The 20,686-nt window shown below is 47.5% G+C and overlaps 1 protein-coding gene across 2 annotated transcripts; it reads right to left on the minus strand.

The window, feature by feature from the left end:
• Positions 1-168: 168 nt before the first annotated feature.
• On the minus strand, positions 169-15,033 carry C1RL (complement C1r subcomponent like). Of its 2 annotated transcripts, none has more exons than XM_003820266.5 (6): positions 14,851-15,033; positions 13,971-14,199; positions 7,622-7,811; positions 5,519-5,644; positions 5,304-5,378; positions 169-2,781 (listed from the first exon to the last, which is right to left on the minus strand). In XM_003820266.5, exons 1-6 carry the CDS (start codon positions 14,919-14,921, stop codon positions 2,009-2,011), a joined length of 1,464 nt encoding a protein of 487 aa, XP_003820314.1. In that variant the 5' UTR covers positions 14,922-15,033; the 3' UTR covers positions 169-2,008. The 2 variants fall into 2 exon arrangements, with proteins under 2 accessions (XP_003820314.1, XP_008971904.1); XM_008973656.4 differs by having other exon boundaries at positions 2,575-2,781; positions 5,304-5,425.
• Between the last annotated feature and the right edge of the window lie 5,653 nt (positions 15,034-20,686).

Raw genomic sequence — 20,686 nt, forward strand, 5'->3', positions numbered from 1 at the left:
AAGTAGTGGTAGGTTTTCCTCTGTGGATATGTCTCTATCACTAGCTCATCTATCTCCATCATCTCTATCTCTTACCTCCCTCTCTCTCTCATTGTCTATATCTCTATCTCTAGACTTAGAGACAGCGATGGAGATGTAGAGATATAGATCTAGACATACACATATAAATATAGGTATATATATATATATTTTTTGCCTTGGCAGGGAGAAACTCGTATCATTTTTTTCAATCATAAAAATAAGCAAAATAAAATAAAAACATTTCATGCTCATTAAACAAATTTTAGCCAATAGAGAATAGTGGAAAACCAAACAGCCAAAATCTTATCAATAAAACCACCTCTGTTTAGTATTTTCAGAGAATTATTATTATATTTTTGGAGATGGGGTTTCACTATGTTGCTTAGGCTGGACTTGAACTCCTGGGCTCAAGCGATCCTCTTGCATCAGCCTCCTGAGTGGCTGGGAGTATAAGTGTGCATCATTGCACCTGCCTTTTGGGAATATTTTTAATAATCTTTTGTACTGTATGTGGGTGTAAAAAACAGAAGTAATCACATGTATGTACAACTTTGAATCCTGCCATTTTTTAGAGATAAATTTAACCTTTGACCATATAGCAACTTGACTCTTGATGCTAACAAATTACCTCTCTTCTCTCTTTTATGGTGTTTATTTTCTATTTCCATTGAACAGTTGTATTTTATTTGTGTCTTTCACTGTAAATCACCTCCAATCTTTTTTTTGGGGGGGGGATGAAGTCTCGGTCTGTCCGCAGGCTGGAGTGCAGTGGCGTGATCTCAGCTCACTGCAACCTCCGCCTCCCAGGTTCAAGTGATTCTCCTGCCTCAGCCTCCCGAGTAGCTGGGACTACAGGCACGTGTCACCACGCCCGGCTAATTTTTGTATTTTTAGTAGAGATGGGGTTTCACCATGTTGGCCAGGATGGGCTGGATCTCCTGACCTCGTGATCCACCCACCTCGGACTCCTAAAGTGTTGGGATTACAGGTGTGAGCCACTGCGCCCGGCCCATCACCTCCAGGTTTTACTAAAAATTAAAGAGTTGGTCCTCTCAGGTGGAGCAGTTCCCCTGATGATAGAGGCACAGGTGGGGTGTCTGCAAGAACTTCAGTCCAGTGCTGGGCTCACCTGGCTTCTGCAGGAGATGGGGCCATTAGGAAAGTGTGAGCCAGAGGATACCATTTTTGCAGAAGCAGGAATTCCCAGGGAGGGAAAATGGTAAGGATGTGGGGGCTGGGAGGGAAAGCGGGTGACACAGCAGGTTAGAGGAGGGTTGAGAAGTATTGCAGCACACTGGGAAGAGCACAGTCTCTGCAGTCACACACCAGCTGTGGGACTTGGGCAAGTCCCTTTATCCCCTGAGCCTCAGTTTCCTCATTTGTCACACATAGATAATAACACATCCTTTGCAAATATGGTATGAGGATTAAGTGAAATAACAGGTGAAGCACCTGGCATATAGAGGACATAAAATAAAAAAGGAGCTGTTTCTATAATTGCATCTTGGAGCTGCAGAATAGCTTGAATATTTGAAGGTCAACTAAAGGGTCTTAGGAATGTTTCAGAAATGCAATGCAATGAAAACCCCTTCCTCCATACTCTAATAGCGGGTGAGAAGGTGACTCTTCCACGGGTGAGTATAAAAGCTGTGTCAACAGATGAAGTAGGGGAAGGCGGTTCTAAGGACATTCAAGGCGAAAGTTGCTGAGATGTACAGGCTTCCCGGGGCCTAGTGCATGAGCACAGGGAGGTAGAGGGTGAGGAGGAGCGGTCTGTGGGACTCTGCTTCCTGTCTGGGATGGGGCAGGCTTGCCGGGTGGGGGTTTCTCTTGCAGTGGCTTGGTGCAACAGTGATGTGAATAGGATTTCCCTGCCTCCCCCAACCCCCGACCCCCAACCCCTACCCCAGCGTTCAGTCCTCACTCCAGGCCCTCTGTTGCCTGGGGCCTCCACTGTGCTGGTCAGTCCCTGTTCAAGCCCCCAGGGTCAATTCTTGCCATTCATCACTCCCTTGATCCAGTCCACATAGCTGAGCACCTTGGTGTAGAAGTCATACCCTTCGCCACACCCTATGCCCCAGGACACAATGCCCGTGGCCACCCAGTGATGGGCATGATTGTCCCATACCACATAGACGCTGCCACTGTCCCCCTGGCAGACACTGTGCCTTTGCGTCTCATCCCCAACACAGAACATATGGTCAGAAAACACCTCGGGTCTCTGTCTCTTTTGGAGCCAGGCGTTGCAGGCCTCCCTGGGAGCTACAGGCAGCCTCGAGTACTTCAGCTCAGTAGTTAGCCAGCCCATCTCCATGCCAAACCCACTGACGTAGCCCAACAAGCCGCTGCGGTAGAGGGTCTCATTATCGGGCAGACAGACCGGGAGGACGTTGGGGCCCAGGGGGATGCTGTGCTGCAGCTCCAGGAGGGCGATGTCCCCGCTAAAGTCATGGGACTCATTCTGACGGTAGTCGGGGTGCACAACGACACGGTGGACAGGGTGGTTCCCCAGTTTCAGCATCTCATCTATGGCTGTGTGGCCCAAGAACACATTCACACTCTGGTTCTTCCTGAGAGAAACACTGTCCTTGGGGTAGATGGTGTGGGCAGCAGTGAGGATCCATCTGTCCCCCAGCAGGGCCCCGCCCCCACGGCCGTGGATACTGGTGAAGGCTTGCCAGGGGAAGTTGCCCAGCTTAGCTCTGGAAGAACCGAGGGTCGTCTGATTCTGGGCAATGGGGGTGACTGGCCGTCCGCAGACTGGGAGAGAGGAGGGGTAGGGGTGACAGTCAGCAGCTGCATCTAGACACACTGACTAAAGACCTGCTTCTCTGAAGTGCTGTGGTAGGGGACGCGGGAAGAGGCTCTGGGATCAGGACGTTTTTTTTTTTTTTTTTGATATCGAGTTTCGCTCTTGTTGCCCAGACTGGAGCGTACTTGCGCGATCTCGGCTCACTGCAACCTCCGCCTCCTGCGCTCAAGCAATTCTGCCTCAGCCTCCCGAGTAGCTGGGATTACAGGCACCGACCACTACGCCCGGCTAATTTTTGTGTATTTTTTAGTAGAGACGGGGTTTCATCATGTGGGCCAGGCTGGTCTGAAACTCCTGACCTCAGTGTTCCACCCGCCTCTGCCTCCCAAAGTGCTGGGATTACAGGCGTGAGGCACCGCGCCTGGCCGGGATCAGGACTCTTATACTGATGCAGACCCACGGTGTAGACCATGTGGGCAGACAAGGGCAGGTAATCAATGCCAAGTGTACGGGGCACCCATCCTGCATGGGACTCAGGACAGTGGACTGAGGGTAGGGAGCACAGATGAGCACATGTTTGGGGTTGGTTCTGCAGAGCTCTCCTTCCTGCCTCCTCAGAGGCATTAAAGCCATTCGTTTGGACCATCCTGGGCCCCCATACTACAGGCAGAGTCTGTTTCAGTGCCTCCTGCCTCAGTTTTGTGTCACTTCCTCATTTGTAACATCTCCCACTACCACCTGCCCTCCAACCCATCCTCAAAGCACTGCGAGCGTTCAGGCTACCCTTAGAGTTTTCCGTGGATCAGATTGGGTTAAGAAGGCAATGCTTTCGGCCGGGCGCGGTGGCTCACGCCTGTAATCCCAGCACTTTGGGAGGCCGAGATGGGCGGATCACGAGGTCAGGAGATCGAGACCATCCTGGCTAACCCGGTGAAACCCCGTCTCTACTAAAAAATACAAAAAAAAAAAAAAAAAAATTAGCCGGCCGTGGTGGCGGGCGCCTGTAGTCCCAGCTACTCGGGAGGCTGAGGCAGGAGAATGGCATGAACCCGGGAGGCGGAGCTTGCAGTGAGCCGAGATCGCGCCACTGCACTCCAGCCTGGGCGACAGAGCGAGACTCTGTCTCAAAACAAACAAACAAAAAACAAAAGAAGGCAATGCTTTCATTCAAAAGTGTGGATCTCAAAAATGGTGGGCTTGAACCCTCATGTATTGCCGGTGAGATGTAACTTGGTGCTGCTGCTGTTGAAGACAGTTTGGTGGTTCCTCAAAAAGTTAAACAGAATTATTATACAATCCAGCAAGTCTACTGCTAGGTATATACCCAGGAGATTTAGAAACGTATGTTGATATAAAAACTTGTACACAAATGCTCATAGCAGCATCATTCATAATAGGCAAGAAATAGAGACAACCCAAATGTCCACCAGTTGAATGAATAAACAAAATGGTGTATCCATAGAAAGGAGTATTATTTAGCCATAAAAATGAAATACTGATGGATGCTATAACAGGAATGAACCTTGAAAACATTACGCTAACTGAAAGAAGCCAGACAGAAATGGCCACACATTATATGATTCCACTGATATAAAATCCATAAAGGCAAATCCATAGAGACAGAAGATTAGTGGTTGTCAGGGGAGAGTTGGAGGTACTGGGCTGTTTTGGGGAAGGTAATGGAAATGTTCTGGAATTAGTGGTAATGGTTTCACAACATTGCGAACACACTAAACATTACTGGATTGTACTGTTGAAAGTGGTTAAGGCTGGGCGCAGTGGCCCAAGCCTGTAATCCCAGCACTTTGGGAGGCTGAGGGGGGTCGATCACCTGAGGTCAGGAGTTCAAGACCAGCCTGACCAACGTGGTGAAACCCTGTCTCTACTAAAAATACAAAATAAAATAAAATAAAATAAAATAAAAAAATGAGCTGGGCATAGTGGCAGGTGCCTGTAATCCCAGCTACTCAGGAGGCTGAGGCAGGAGAATCGCTTGAACCCAGGAGATGGAGGTTGCAGTGAACCAAGATTGTGCCGTTGCACTTCAGTCTGGGCGACAAGAGAGAAACTCCATCCCCCCACCCCCCCAAAAAAAAAAAAAAAAGTGAGCCACTGCACCCAGCCATGAATTTTATCTCAATAATTTTTTTTAAAATGGTTGACTGTCTGGCACTGTGTGGCATCTAGGTAGGGAGATAGTTTAGGAGTAGAGAGCCTGTTGGTATATCCTTAAAATGTATGGCACAAAAAGAGGGTTTTCTGTTACTTCAGCTTGTTGGTCTCTCTTCCTCCTTTTCTAGTCCATCTCATGAACGTCCTTCATGCTTTTCCTCAGATATATCTTGACCCCTGAAGAATGAGGAACAAGCTCCCTGCCTGTTCTTTTCTGGGCCTTCTTGATTGCCCTCTTCTTCCTCACCTTCTGCTTCTTCCTTTCTATTCTAAGGCTTTCCTTTAACCCCTGTGTCCTGTAGTTCCCAGTTGCAGCTGAGGCTTGTTGGGGGAATGGTGCTAGCAGGTGGCTACTCACCAGGCATACACTGAAGAACCTCCTCCCCATCCTGTCTGTCTTTCCAGGTCCCTGGGGTTGCGCAGGTGAGTGCCCCTGTGGCATAAATGAGGAGAGGCAAAGAAATAGGCTCAGAGTTGAAGCTGTTGGTTAACGAAGCAGGTGCTCAGAGGGTGTCAGGCATTTGGGTGGGAATGAGGTGGATGGAAGCCACCCCTCGGCAGGTGGGGACTCACCTGCTGCCGCGGCCTGATAATAGGGCTCCTGGCAGTGGTTCTGGACCTTGGCGGGGTTGTCTCCAGGTGCGTTGATGGCCTCAGAGCCCCTGCTGGCCTCGCTGATGGGCTGACTATAGTTCACAGCTATAGGAAAACAGCACCTAGCACAGACTTGCCAACTGGCAACCCAGGGGCTGATTCTGGCCCATGGCTATACTTGGTTTGACTTGCACAGTGTTTTATTTTTTATTTTTAGTTTTTTAAAAACATTTGAGTTCGTTTTCACTGATCAGATTGACAACACTCAAAGAGTTTGAAGATAACTGTGACAAGCAGGGTAGGGGGGAACAGGCACTTCCATATATGTTTGGTAGGTATGTAAATTAGCAAAACCGTTTTGGAGAAAATTTTAGCAATATCAACATTTAAAATGCAAATATTTTTTAACCTACTCCATTTCTAAAAATTTAGTCTAAAGATATTCTCACACATGTGCTCAAAGATGTAAATGCAAGGATATGCACAGTAGCACTATGTGTGGCAGCAAAGATCTATCAGGAGGGCTGATGAAATACATTATGACACATCAATCAAGGAGATTTTATGTGGTCATTAAAAATAACGAGTTCGCCAGGTGCGGTGGCTCACGGCTGTAATCCTAGCACTTTGGGAGCCTGAGGCAGGCAGATCACCTGAGGTCAGGAGTTTGAGACCAGCCTGGCCAACAAGGTGAAACCATTATTAAAAATGCAAAAATTAGCTGGGTGTGGTGGCATACCTATAATCCCAGCTACTCAGGAGGCTGAGGCAGGAGAATCGCTTGAACCCAGGAGGCAGAGGTTGCAATGAGAAGAGACTGTGCCACTGCACTCCAGCCTGGGCGATAGAGCGAGACTCTGTCTCAAAAAACAATAAATAAAATAAAAAATAAAAAATAAATGAGTTAGTGCTGTCCATATGGAATGGGATGATCTTTAAGATATATTATTCAGTAGAAAAATGCCACGTTTAGAACACTTGCAATATAGACACACACAATTTATCCTCTTCCTAGGAAGAATATCCAAGAAATGGAGAACACAGTTGTTTCTGGGGAGGGCAGCCAGGAGTTAAGAGCCAGAGATCAGAGGAAGACTTACTTTTTAGCATACTTAAAAAAATGATATTTTATCATGTGCACCCTTCCTTCCTTTCCTTCCTTTCCTTCCTTCCTTCCTTCCCTCCCTCCCTCCTTCCTTCCCTCCCTCCCTCCCTCCTTCTTTCCCTCCCTCCCTCCTTCCTTTCCTTCCTTCCTTCCCTCCCTCCTTCCTTCTTTCCTTCCTTCCCTCCCTCCCTCCCTCCTTCCTTCTTTCCTTCCTTCCCTCCCTCCCTCCCTCCTTCCTTCCCTTCTTACTTTCCCTCTCTCCCTCCCTCCCTTCTTTCTTTCCCTCTTTCTCCTTTCTCGCTTTCTTCCCTCCCTTCCCTTCCCTCTCCCTTTTCCTCCTTCCTTCCTTCCTCTCTTCCTCTCTTTCTCTCTTCTAGTCTCTCCGTGTCTCCCAGGCTGGAGTACGGTGGCATGATTGTGGCTGACTGCAGCCTCAAACTCCCTGGCTCAAGCAATCCTCCCCCTCAGTCCCTGAGTAGCTGGTACTACAGGTGTGCACCACCATGCCTGGCTAATTTTTAATTTTTTTTGTGGAAACGGGGTCTCACTATGTTGCCCAGGCTGGTCTCCAACTACTGGCCTCAAGCAATCTTCCAGCCTTGGCCTTCCAAAGTGCTGGGATTACAGGCATGAACCACTGCCTCCAGCCAGTATTTATCTTTCAAAAACAAATCTGAGTCATCATTTGAAAATTTATAATTTTACTTAAAAATCTGGATTTTTGGCATCTCTTTAAAAATGAGATGATCTGCAAACACTGGGCCTGTAAATCTGCATGGAAACAACCGCTGGGGGCTGAGCAACGGCTGTCTCTTAATAGGGTTGCTTGCCAGCAGGGGCAGGGCTGGGGTCCAGCCCAGGTGTCCCTGAGTCCCCAGCCTCAGCTGTCACTCAAGCTTCCACTTAAGGCTTGAAGATACCAGGGTCATGGCTGGGAACAGAGGCTCCCTCCCTGCACCCCCAGGAGGGACACTCACCCACGGTTTGGTAGAGGGCCAGGAAGCCCTTGTGGAGGTGGGCAGTCTTGTTCTCCGAGGAAGGCTGTGTGCGGAAGATCAGCCGCAAACTCCTCCCTGAGGATACAAACTCCCTCTGACCAGGGGGCCTGCCCAGAGGGGAGCCTTGCTGACCACAGAACTGGCTTGGATCCGACCCGCCGGCTGAGATCTGAAAGCGGGAGGAGGAGTGAGGCTGCAGATAGGTGTGGGGTGAATCCGCGCTGCTGGCGTCACAGGGGCACATCCTCGGTGTGACTCCTGCCCCATCTAGACGGGCCGTGCCCCTCTGGGGCTCAGAAGGCACCTCACAGAGGCTTCCTCAACTAGCTTCTGGTTCCATTATTGATGCCTGAGTTTCTTCCAGACATAACCACATACTACAATGTTTCTTTAGCCTACCATAATTATTTCATATAACCCACTATATTTTCCTTCTTTTAAGAAGTTCCTTGGGAACACCAGGGTTCCCATAGGAGTCACTGGATTATGCATTCTAAGAAGGCAAGGACTACTTCTGTCTTTTTCTCCACTGAGTTCCTGGTGCTCAGCGTGGTACCTACAGCACCACAGCGTTGACTCAATGAACATGGGCATAAGCCCCTCCCATCCAGCTTCTCCTCCATCCCCAAAGCCCATCCCATCACCTTCCACTTCTCTGAGTAACTTTCTTTGGCCAACATCTGTGAGGCAGTAATACCCTCTGCAGAGACTGAGCCTCTGGGGTCCCTGCCTTTTCCTGCTTTCCTTCTTTTGGGGTGCCCCTCCTCTTATCCCATGCACTTTGTAAACGAAGCTCTCACAATGTATGAAAACCTAAGGACACAGGTGTCCACAGTCCAGCTGCACTGGATGGTGTTGCTTCATCGGGCAGGTTGTCTCTGTTTCAATGCCCTTTTGACTGTCTCGCCTCTGCTCAAATCCCTTCCTGTGGGTTCCTTAACTCAAGGAAGGGGCCATGCTTCCTGCTTCATCTCTGTTCCAGGCACACAGCTCACTGCTTAGCTCATTTTATTTCTGGTTTTCATACTGATCCATATATCCTAGGTTTTTGCTAGCTCTCCATTCCCTCATTCTCCACAAGTCCCAAATTCATTCAAGACTTCATCCAGACTATGTCATTATGATCAGAGTAACTGGGTAAAATTTGCGATGAAGAAAATTTCTCAATCGCCCCAAATACCTGGCTCAGACAAATCCCAATACTGGTCTTTTGCTTAGAATATCAGCAAATGTAACTCCTGGCATTTAAGAGGCCTGCTTTTTGGGGAAGAAGCAATTTGATGTAGGAAATGGTGCTCAACTGCTCTACTTGGTTGTAAAACCCTCCAGCTTTCTTTTTGCCCTTTTCCCTGAATTGTTAGCGAAATACAATTGCTTAGGATTCTAACTAGGAAAGTAGAGTGGACACAGGACTGAGTCCTAAGACCCTTAAATTCTAGACTTTGCTACTAATTCCATGTGTGAAATGGGGAGTTTCTGAAGCACCCAAGATCTCAGTTTCCTCTCCTATATAATGGTCTGTGTGGCCTCTCCCAGCATGTTCTATGGCATCTTCCAGAGTCCACACTAAGAGCAGTGGTGAGGATGGATACTCAATACCTGCTCCTTCAAAATTCATTATGTTGTGTGTCCTGCACACACATAAGCTTGCATTTTATTCACTCTCTCACTTATTCCTTTAACACATTTACTGATTGTGTACTATGTGTAAGATACTGTGCTAGGTGCTAGGGACACAGATATGACAAAGGCACAGTTCTGCTCCCGAGGAGCAGTGGCTGAGGACGCTGACAAGTAAAAAAATAAACTAGATTATAGTGTGCTGAATTCTGCATTTGAGGGGGGTGTGTGTGTGACTTATTCTGGGAGGAATCCTTTTTCTGAACTTGAAGTTTCTCAATGACAAGAAAAAAGGCCAGGATTAAAAATCTCCATGATTTAAGAGGAACGGGACTTATGGTAGGTGCTCAACAGACATAGGCTGAATTGAACAAAGTATCATCCTGACTGGTTAAGTCTGAAGCAATAAATGCATGCATGTATTTCCTCTCCCATCTCAACCCCAGTCGTATGACAGCAAAGGGATAAAATGGTACACATAACCAAGGACAAAAAAGGGAGAGAGGATGACAGCAGATGACAGGTGTCAACACACTTTGGAAGATGGAGTGGAGATGCAAGTGATAACTTGAGTTTGCAATGATGGGAGCCAACATAAAGCAAGCAGGTTCTCATCACAGAACCAGGGGAAGTTTTAAAAATTGGGGGAATCAAGACAGGGATGAGGGAAGGGCTGGCACGGGGATGGCAGACCAGAAGCCTGTGAGGGAGGCTGCAGAATCCTAGAATCTCTGTGCACCCAGGCAACTCCCTCTGGCCCACCCTGGCAGAAGGCATGAGCTTAACAAGAAACCCTGGACTTGAGGCCCCGCGGCACACTTGATAGAGGGGGCGAAGGCCAGTGCAGCAGGTCCATGAATAACATCGTCGTTTCATTATGACGTTGACGAGAAAAAATATTGCCCCGTGTCCGGGGCCACTGTCTGGGTGAAGTCTGCACATTCTTCCCATGTCTTCAGTGGTTTTCTCCAGGTCCTCTGGTTTCCTCCCACATCCCAAGCTGTGCCTGTTAGGCGACCTGGCATGTCTCCACGGTCCCAGTGTGAGTGAGTATGAGTGTGTGAGTGCGTCCTGAAACAGGATGGTGTCCTGTCCAGCACTGGTTCCTGCCTTGCATCCTGAACTGCTGCAACAGGCTGTGGCCACCCGTGACCCCAAACTGGAATAATTGGGTAAATAATCTTACTCGTTTTTATTAACCTTTCTTACATGTAGGCATAGTTCACATGTATTTCAATATTTAATATTAGAAGTGTTTGGGGTCTTTATTTAGAGGTTTGCTGATGTTTCTGTGATCAGTAATTGCTGTAGAAACTTCACTCTTGTCTATATCAATTAGCTCTATGGCCAAACTGGTTTCATTCTATGTTATTTGTCTTAAAGTCATACTTTCCAAGAACCTATGGATGATTTTAAGTGAGGACTCACTGTACCAAAAACAGAAGGATTAAGTGAAAGTCTACCTGCCAAACAGTGAGCTGCATCTCCCTCCACCAGGCCCTTTTCTCAGCTTGTTGACCAGAATGCTGGGGTCCCTGAGCTGGAATCTGCAGGAGTCCTCTCAGGGGAAACTGGCTGCCCCCAAATAAAATGCTTTTACATCCTGACAGTTGGGAGGCCCCCAGTGGCACATCTAGGTCACCTTGTTGATAACCCTATTTTCAAACCTATCATTTGACAAATTTTAGCTATCCACACAGAACTTCCAATCAGTATTTTAGTGCTCCACTCTTTTTTTTTTTTCCTTGAGACAGAGACTCACTCTGCACCCAACAGGCTGTAGTGCAGTGGCCTGATCTCGGCTTACTACAACCTCCACCTCCCAGGTTCAAGCGATTCTTATGCCTCAGCCTCCCAAGTAGCTGGGATTACAGGCGTACAACACCATGCCTGCCTAATTTTTGTATTTTTAGTAGAGACGGGGTTTCACCATGTTGGCCAGGCTGGTCTCAAACTCCTGGCCTCAGGTGATCTGCCTGCCTCGGCCTCCCAAAGTGCTGGGATTACAGATGTGAGCCACCGCGCCCGGCCTTAAATATGAATGGACAGCCAAGTATTATCAGATATCGTAGGAAAGTCTCTAACACAAAAAGCAGAGACCAAAACAGACAAACGGTAAAAAAGAACTTGGATGAAATAGACCCACTGTAGAGAACAGAAGAAACATCTAAAAATAATCCCAAAGGAGGGAAAGGAGTTGATACTGCATCAATGAAACAAGAACAATACTCTATAAAAAGGCACATTTAGAAAATTAGAATGAATCCTTAGAAATGAAATAATATGTCAGTGGAAAGAAACCATTAACTAAAAGGTTGGGATTTAAAGATGAGAAAATTTCCCAGAAGGTAGAACAAAAGAGATGGTAAATAGAACAAAACAGATAACAAAGCTAGAGAATCAATCTAGAACATACAACAGCTGAATTATAGGAGAAAGAGAAACTAAGGAAATGAGATATCTGGAAATTATTTAAAAAATAGCACAAGAACATTCCTAGAATTGAAGGACTAGATTAAAAGAGGCTCTAGATTAAAAGAAATCTGCACAATGAGTAAAAAACCACGTGTATCAAGAGACATCATAATGAAAGTCCAGAATACTGGTAATAAGGAAAATATTCCAAAAGTTCTAGAGAGAGAAAACAAAGGATTAGGAATGATAAGAGCATCAAACTTCTTAACAAGGTCTAGACCTAGAAGACAATATCATCAAAATTCTGGAAGAAAAATGTTTCCAATCTAGAATGCTATACCCAGATCAACTATCCATCCACTGTGAGGGTAGAACTGAGACATTTAGACATATATAAGATCTTCTAAAATTCATTCTAAAATATCCTTTCTAAGGAAGCCACTGGTGAAGGTGCTCCTCCAAAATGGGAGAGTAAACCAAAAAAGAGAAAGGTATGGGATTCAGGTTCAGCACAGGTAAAGGAAATCCCCAGAAAGAGGGAGAAGAGAACTCCCAGAATGTGTGACGGCTTAGAGAGCAAAGAACTCAGGCTGTGAAAATAAATCGAGAGATCTTCAGGAGGGATGTCACCAATTAAAAGGAGGACCGATAGACTGAAATTCATGCTTGAGTATTTCAGAAGAAGATTTACACTCCTGGTTAAGAGTCTGGTGAGATTAGTTACAGAGACAACTAAGCAAACTAAAAAGCAAAACAAAAACAAACACCCCCCACCAAAAAACAAAACAAAACAAAACAAAAAAACTCCATGTAACTATTGACTCCTAGGAAACCCAAAAGTTGGAGAAGAAAAGAAATATAATTATTTTATGCTATGTGCTCAGATGTGAATATTTTACAGTCATAATAATGTAAATAATGAATAAAGATTTAACTAAAAATGATAATATAGGTAAACTGGCAGAATGAGGAGGGGAAATGTGGGTGGTGAAGACTGAAGAGAGATAAAGCTAGTCCTTATCTTCTATACTGTAGTTGAGCATTAATAGAAAATACGTAAAAATGAAAGACAAATAAGCATGTTATTTATACATGTGATGTTAAAGACCAGATGAAACAGCTACATGAATTGGCAAATGACTGCTCCTGAGGAGCAGCACTCAGGGGCGGGGAGGAACAGCTTGGAGACTGCTGTTATTCATAAACCTTTTTTAAAAACTTTTTTTTTTTTTGGAGACAGGGTCTCACTCTGTCACCCAGGCTGGAGTACGGTGTCATGATCAGAGCTCACTGCAGCCTCTACCTTCCAGGCTCAAGTGATCCTCTCACTTCAGCGTCCCTTGTAGCTGGGACCACAGGTGCGTGCCACCACACTTGGCTAATTTTTAAATTTTTTTGTAGAGATGGGGTCTTGCTATGTTGCCCAGGCTGGTCTCAAATTCCTGGGCTCAAGTGCTTCTTTCGCCTCAGCCTCCCAAAGTGCTGGGACTACAGACATGGGCTACTGCGCCCAGCCTTAGAAAACTTTAATTAAAAAACAAAAAGTCTTACAACTATTATGTATCCAATAATAATTAAAAAATTTAAAATTAAAAAAGTTCAAAAATTTATGTCATTTTGATATAAATAAAATTTAAATCAAAAGATAATGTGCTCTTTTTATTTTTATTTATTATTTACTTATTTTTGAGATGGGGTCTTGCCATGTTGCTTAGGCTGGCCTTGAACCCTGGGCTCCAGCCCTCTGATCCTCCAGCCTCAGTCTCCTGACTATACTGCTGGGACTGCAAGCTTGCATCACTCCATCAAGTACTGTTTTTAAAATGTCCTTATTCTGAATAAGGCTTTGGCGTTAGAAGTTTTGTAATAGCTCTTCCAAGGTAAGTGTGAACGGTGACTTGATCTTTTGTTATTATTTGTGTCCAGCTTCCTCACCTGATAGAGCAGGCACTCAACAAATACATGATGACATATTTTTAACAACCAGTATGTGCGTCCCTGCCCCTGGCTCCATAGATTTGCAAGATTTGTGTGTCCATTCATAAGTCTTCCAAACGCAGGGCCTGCTTGCTGCCCTCTTTGCTCTGTGGGGCCCAGATGGCAGCCCCGGAGGCGCTGGTGGGAGGCTGTGTCCTGGGGTCCACCACTGCTCCCCGGTAAGCCAAGCCCGACTGCCCCTACATGGAAAATTCATCCCTCCTCCAGATGGGGGATTCAGGGCACCGCCACTTCCCACAACCCCGGGAATCTCCCTGGCCGCAGTCCTGGCGGGACCCCCCCATCCCCAGCTCACTGTGACAGAGTCCCCTGCACAGTCCTGGGACGGCTCCAGGTCGAAGTCCTGGAAGACGAGCCTCACAGCAAAGCCCTCTGGAGCCTTGATGTCCGTGCTGCTCTCTTGGCCTTTGCCATACGGCTCTGGGTACCCGGGGGATGTCAGCTGCTGGGGTAGCTCTTGGGCCAAGAGGACGGAGCCCCGGGTTGGGCAAGCCTGGAGGACTCCCCAGAGGAGCAGCCACCACCTGTGAGTTGGGGGGAGGGCAAGGTGGGGCCGCGCAGCTATGGCCGGAAGCCTGTGGGTGTGGGAGGAGCGGGGGAGCCGCGCTAGGACTCAGAGGCCTCGCGAGGCAGGGCTAGAAGCTGTGGCCTCACCCTTGAGGCCCGGGCACTTCCCGTCTCCTCCCTTGCTCCCCTTCCTCACCCCAATCCCTACAGCCTCCCGCGCAGCCTGAGCTCTAGGATTGTGGGTTTTCCATCCTCCGAAGACATCACCTTTGCTCATCTCCCAGGAGAGTCTCATCCAAAGGAGGGGGGTGCTTTCTGCTTCAGCAGATCCCATCCCACCCTGGGATCCGAGGGAGCAATGGTGGGGCGAGTGAGGGTCTGCCGTAAATATCCCCCGACCACCCTCTGGGAAGGTGCTAGAGGCCACAGGCAAATTTCAGTCTCCCCATGGAATATCTGCTGTGCTGCTGCTGCTGCTGCTGCTGGTGCTGGTGTGTGTATGTAGGGGAGGTGTGTGTGTGTGTGTGTGTGTGTGTGGTGTGTGTGTGTATGTGGGGGATGTGTGTGTGTGGGGGGGGTAGGGTGGGGGGAGGGAGGGTTTGCGGCCACACACCCTTTCTCTTCCCCTCCCGTCCTCTTCCCTCCTCCTCTGCCGGGGCCACACTCACATTGCGCCTGGACAGCCTTTGGAGTGAGGGCTTCTCCAGAGATATTTCCCCCACACTCTGGGTCCAGGCATCTGGAACTGGACATCTGGGACCTGCGAGAGAACTGGCCCAGGATAGGGAACAAAAGGTGAAGGCCGGTGGGGGAGGAGGAAGTTCCTGGAAATGTTAAGCAACTCCACAGTCCCCTTCTCCAATTCTCCGGGCTGAGCGCCACCTGCCGTCTGACTCAGGAACAGCGGGCCCACCGCAGCTTAGGGGAAAAACGTCCAAAAACCTCGCTGGCCCTCAGAAGTCAGGGTGGCAGGGCACTGACTCGACCCTTTTGTACTATTTGACATTAATTTTTGCCATGTGTGTAGGATGGCTCCTTGTGAGTTATGGCTGCTGCCTTCAATCAGCCATGTCTCTTCCTCCCCGACCTTTCCGTTCACGACATACCCTGGGAGCCTCCCTCTTGTAGAATTGAAGTTTGTGATCCTTGAACTTGAGCTTTCTCTTCCTTTCCCTCCTCACCAAGCAGGGGTGGGGGACATGCGCTTAGGTGGTCTTTTGAATCCTATTCACAACCTCTGGAGGCTGCTTGTCCAGCATGGTCAGGGCTGGGGTTGAGCCCAGGTGTCCCTCAGTCCCTAGTCCCAGTCATCACTCAAGCCGTCACTCAAGCTTCTTTAGGCAGATACTAGAGCCCCTGCCTGCTCTCACCGCTCCCCGAGGAAGGACACTCACCCACAGCTTGGTAGGAGGCCAGAAGGCTCTTATGGAGATGGGTGGTCCTGTCCTCAGAGAAGGCAGGTGTGTGGAAGGCCTTACGTTGCATGCACACACAAATGCATGTGCGCGCGCACACACATCTCTCAGAGAAGAATCTATTGCTTCCCCCATTTTGCATATAGTAATATGGAGGCAAGTTACAGACCCAAACAGGGTGTGCTCTACATCTTTGGTTTTTCTAGGCTAGAGAGATTTAGGAGAGCCACAGTCTATGGCTACAAGGAGATGATAAGAGAGTGATGGCCAGGACAGATGCAATGTCTCAGGTACAGTCTTGAGATCAAGGCTACCTGTCTGCCACACCCCAACCCCAAACACAACTGGGGATGATCTCCCATACCCATCTTCGAGGAGTGGGCCTCTCTGACTAGGACTTCTTTCCTCCCCTGAGACCACTGAAACCTGCTCTCTCATAGAACTCTTAGGGTCACCTGGAGCACCTTGGGAGCCAGAGATGCAGCCAAAGAGTGAACAATGGTACCAATCCCAAGACCCATGTGTTAAGAAGAAACCAGCCAAGACTCAGATCAGGATTGGGGAGTCCACCCCTCGTTTCCCTTCAGAGCATTATTTCCTTGTTTGCTAAGTGGGGCAGGAACTGGAAAACCCAGGCTAGCCCATCTGAGAAGACTTTCCTGGAGATGAGCTGGAGGAGGGAGGAGTAAGGCCTTGGAAGGAAACTCCAGGACAGGTAGGGTGACCGACTGTTCTGATTTGCATGGGACCGACGGGTTTCCCAGGACATGAGGCTTTCAGTTTTAAAATGAGAGAATTTCTGGGCAAGCCAGGACTGGTGGTCACCCTAAATGGATAGGGGTTAAAGTGCTGGAGTGAGGCTGGGTGAGAAAGAGCACAGGGAGCCAAGAGGGTGGGGAGGCAGTGATGCACCGGCAGCCCCAGGTGACTGGGCAGTCCAGGGTCTGGATGTGGTCCCTGTTTGGGGTAATCCAGCACTCTGAATATGAGGGCCCACCTTGGTCTCACCTAGGTGGTGTGTGTGGCTGCAGCATGAGTTAGGGTCAAGGGCAAGGGGAGGAATGGCTGGTGATGTGAGACTGGAGAAGGAGCTGATGGCTCTGTGCATAGCTGGTCACTGCAGGCCCCTGTGGGCTAGGGCTGAGCTGTGCCCCGCTGTGTTTTCAGCACCACCTCCCCTACACTGGGACCTCATCTCTAACGGGCAGAGTGGTCAATGAAAAAAAGGGCATGCCTTGGCACATCATGGTCAAACTGCTAAAAGCCAAAGACAAAGAGAAAATCTTTTCTTTTTTTTAATCCCATCCTAAAGAATAGACAGAACAATATTTTCAATGTCACTCTTTTCTCATCAAAACCAATATAGACCAGAAGACAGTGGAATATCTCTAAAATGCTGAAGGAAAAAAAAAGTCAACTCAGAATTGTTTTTCCAGTGAAAGTATTCTTCCAGAATGAAGATGAAATAAAGCTATTTTCAGATAAAAGAAAACAGAGATTCTTGTCGCCAGCAGACCTCCACTATGAGAAGCGCTAAAGAAAGTTCTTTAGGACGGGCACGATAGCTCACGCCTATAATCCCAGCATTTTGGGAGGCCAAGGTGGGAGGATTGCTTGAGCTCGGAAGATGGAGGCTGCAGTGAGCCATGACGGTGCCACTGCACTCCAGCTTGGGTGACAGAGTGAGACGCTGTCTCAAATTGGAAGAGCAGAGCTGCAGACAGGAATAAGAAGAACGGTAAATTTGAAGGTAAATATAAAATACGATTTTCTTTTTAATGTCTTTAAAATATGTAAAACTGTTCCAGGCAAAAATTATAACATTGTATTGTGAGGTTTATAACATATGTAGCTGTAATATATATGAAGACTGTAGTATAAAGCAGGGGTCCCCAACCAGTATTGGAGGTGAGTGGTGGTGAGCAAGCAAAGCTTCATTTGTATTTGTAGCTGCTTCCCATCACTCACATTACCATCTGAACTTCGTCTTCTGTCAGCAGCAGCAGCAGCAGCATTAGATTCTCATAGGGGCACGAACCCTATTGTGAACTATGCATGGAGGGATCTAGGCTGTGTGCTCCTTATGAGAATCTAATGCCTGGTGACCTGTCACTGTCTCCTATCACCCCTAGATGGGACCGTCTAGTTGCAAGAAAACAAGCTCAGGGCTCCCACTGATTCTACATTACGGTGAGTTGTATAATTATTAATATTTCATTATATATTACAATAACAATAATAATAGAAAGAAAACATGCAATGAATGTAATGTGCTTGAACTATCCTGAAACCATCTCCCTCTGGCCCCATCCCTCGTTTGTGGAAAAACCGTTTTCCATGAAGCCAGTCCCTTGTGCCAAAAAGGGTGGGGACTGCTGGTATAGAGGACAAGGGGGTGGACTCATGGTTACAAGTTTCCTTCATTTCACATGAAGTGGTACAATAGGAACTGAGAAAACTGGAGTTTAGGATGCAGACTAATTCCCAGAGCAGCGGGTCTCCACCCTGTGGTGTGGGAAGACCCACAGGCCCTAAGATCCTTTCACGGGGTCTGTGAGGTAACAAAATGACTTTCATAAAAATACTCAGATGTTCGTTGCTTTTTTCCCTCTCATTCTCTCATGGTACATGGTGGATTTACAGAGGCTACATGATGTGCAATGATTCATCCGTGGCAGCGAGCGGGATGCGTGCTTGTGTATCTTTGTGATTTAAAATGTTCTCAATTTTGATTTCTAGTACAGTGACTATTAATAGATATACCCTACATAAGCCAAAGCTCTCTGGAGTTCTCAATAATTTTTTAAGGGTATAAAGTTTGAGAACAGTTGCCCTAGGGTGACTACTAGTAGAAAAAAGCAAAGAAGTATAGCTGAAAGGCCGACGTAGGAATGAAAATGGATGTCTGAATTTGGGGGGACTTTTTTCTAATAGGGTAACCTATTAGAAATCATCCTGGTCTGTCTAGGAATGAGGGTTTCCTAGGACATGAGGTTTTCAACACTAAAACCAGTTAAGTTCCCCGACACGCCAGGACAGTTGGTCACCTTATTGCTAACACTTCAATCATTTACTTCAGTTCCCTTTCCCTTACCCAAGCGTCCCTAAAGAGCATAGGCCACCTCAGCTCTATGTTAAGGCCCCCAAGTGCAGGTAAGGGAGCTGGGATTCTTGGCATGCTAAGTAAAGGTAGCAAGCTACCAAATTGTAAGGATACCATGTTTACAAATATAGAAAGCACCCGTGAGAAAAATCTAAAATAACTGCTTCCTATTAGGGTATGGGGTTGTGGATGATTTAAACCATGTTGCTCTGTTTAGTAAAACTTCTGTAATATTATTTAATAACTTTGATAGTTACAAAATAAATGTATCTGAAATTATAATTGTGACCAGATGGTCCTTTCTGAGCCAGACAGGATTAGAGAATGAGGGGATGGATCCTTTAATCGGCATCTTTAATCCACATGATTAATGAAGAAGTTTTTGTCCTTGCATATAAACTTAGGCCAGGCATGGGTCTTTCCAATCTTAACTGGGCAAACAAGGTTGGGGTGCTCCAGTGACTTTATTTTTGGTTTTATTTTTGAAAATCGTGTTGGTGCTGCCCCCTTCTGTCCTGAAAGGGGAAGGGCAGGACAACAGAAAGCGCCTTGGGGCTTCCTGGCCAGGGAGTTTCTCCGCAGCCTTCATGAGCCCCCAGCATTTAGAGAGGAGCTTGCCCTCTCCTGGAATCCAAACAGCCACAGGAGAGCCCAGGCAGAGGAGTCTGGGGCAGCACGAGCCATTCCTGTCCACAGCTTCCCTGTCTTATCTCTAGATACCTTGCCCTGGGCTGGGACACGTGGGGGCTTTTGTGCCCAGTGCCAGGTGAGGAGGGAGATACAGGAGCGAGGTGAAGAGCAGCAGGGGTGATGAGGCGGCTGAGTCAGCCAGACTGGGACCCTTTGCTTCTGTCTGGCATGGCCAGTGGAGATGTGGACAGCCCAGGGCAGAGGGGTGACCCTGATGGGTCACACTCCTCCACCCCCAAGTTATCTCAGGCTTTCATGTCAGTGCCTTGACTTCCATGCCTTATGGACACCTAGGCAGTGGCTAGCTCAACCCCAACGGAGTGTCAGCCACTAGGTTTAGCCCTTAAGCCCATCCTCCCTACTCTGCCAGTATCTAAAATCTCAATCGTGCCCCTTCCCAGGTTAAAACTTTTCAATGACTGTGCCTCCTGATCCATGAGATGAAGCCCCAGCCACTTGTTTGTCTCGTCAGGTTCTTCCTTCATAATCAGGCTCTGCATGACTTTCTGGCTTCGCTCTCCACCGCTGCCGCCTCGCATGTGTGTTCCAGGCGCGGTCATGATGCTATGGCTTCACAAACACGCCTTGCGTTTGCATGTGTGACTCCCCGACCAATGCCGTGTTCTTCAGTCATCAGCATAACATGCTGCTTAAAGGAGGGGGCTTGTGTGCCACACTCACCAGGTTTAAACCCAGGCTCTACCATTTAAAAGTTTGGTGACCAAGGCCAGCTTACATAATTTCTCTGTGCCTCTTAACATCCTCATCTGAAGAACAAGGATGAGGACAACGGTACCCACACCAGAAGGTTGGTGTGAGGGTTGAATGAGTTAATAACCAGAATTGCTTAGGGCAGTGCCTGTCATCTGGCAAACAATAAATATCATTACTTGCTTAGGAAGCAGAATAGAATAGCAAAATGGTTAGATCAGTGGTACTCAACAAGGAGCAGTTTTGCTCCCCAGGGGATATTTGATGATATCTAGAGATTTCTTTTTTTCCATTACTGGCATTTAGTGGATACAGGCCAGTGATGCTGGTAAGCATCCTAGTGCACAAGGCAGCAGGTCCCACAACAAAATGTTACCTGGTCCTGAATGTCAATAGGGGCGAGGTGGAGAAACTGAGGGTTGGGTGGTCAGGCTCCAATCTGTTTGGGTTCAAATCCCATCTCTGTCTTTTATTTCATGTATAACCTTTGGCAAATTACTTAAAATTCTCTGTTCCTTTGTTTTCTTATCTGTAGAATGGGGACAATAACCTGTGCTTGGGTTCCTGAGAAGAGTCAGCGTTCGG

Source organism: Pan paniscus, chromosome 10, assembly GCF_029289425.2.
Source record: "Pan paniscus chromosome 10, NHGRI_mPanPan1-v2.0_pri, whole genome shotgun sequence".
NCBI classification, from domain to species: Eukaryota; Metazoa; Chordata; class Mammalia; order Primates; family Hominidae; genus Pan; species Pan paniscus.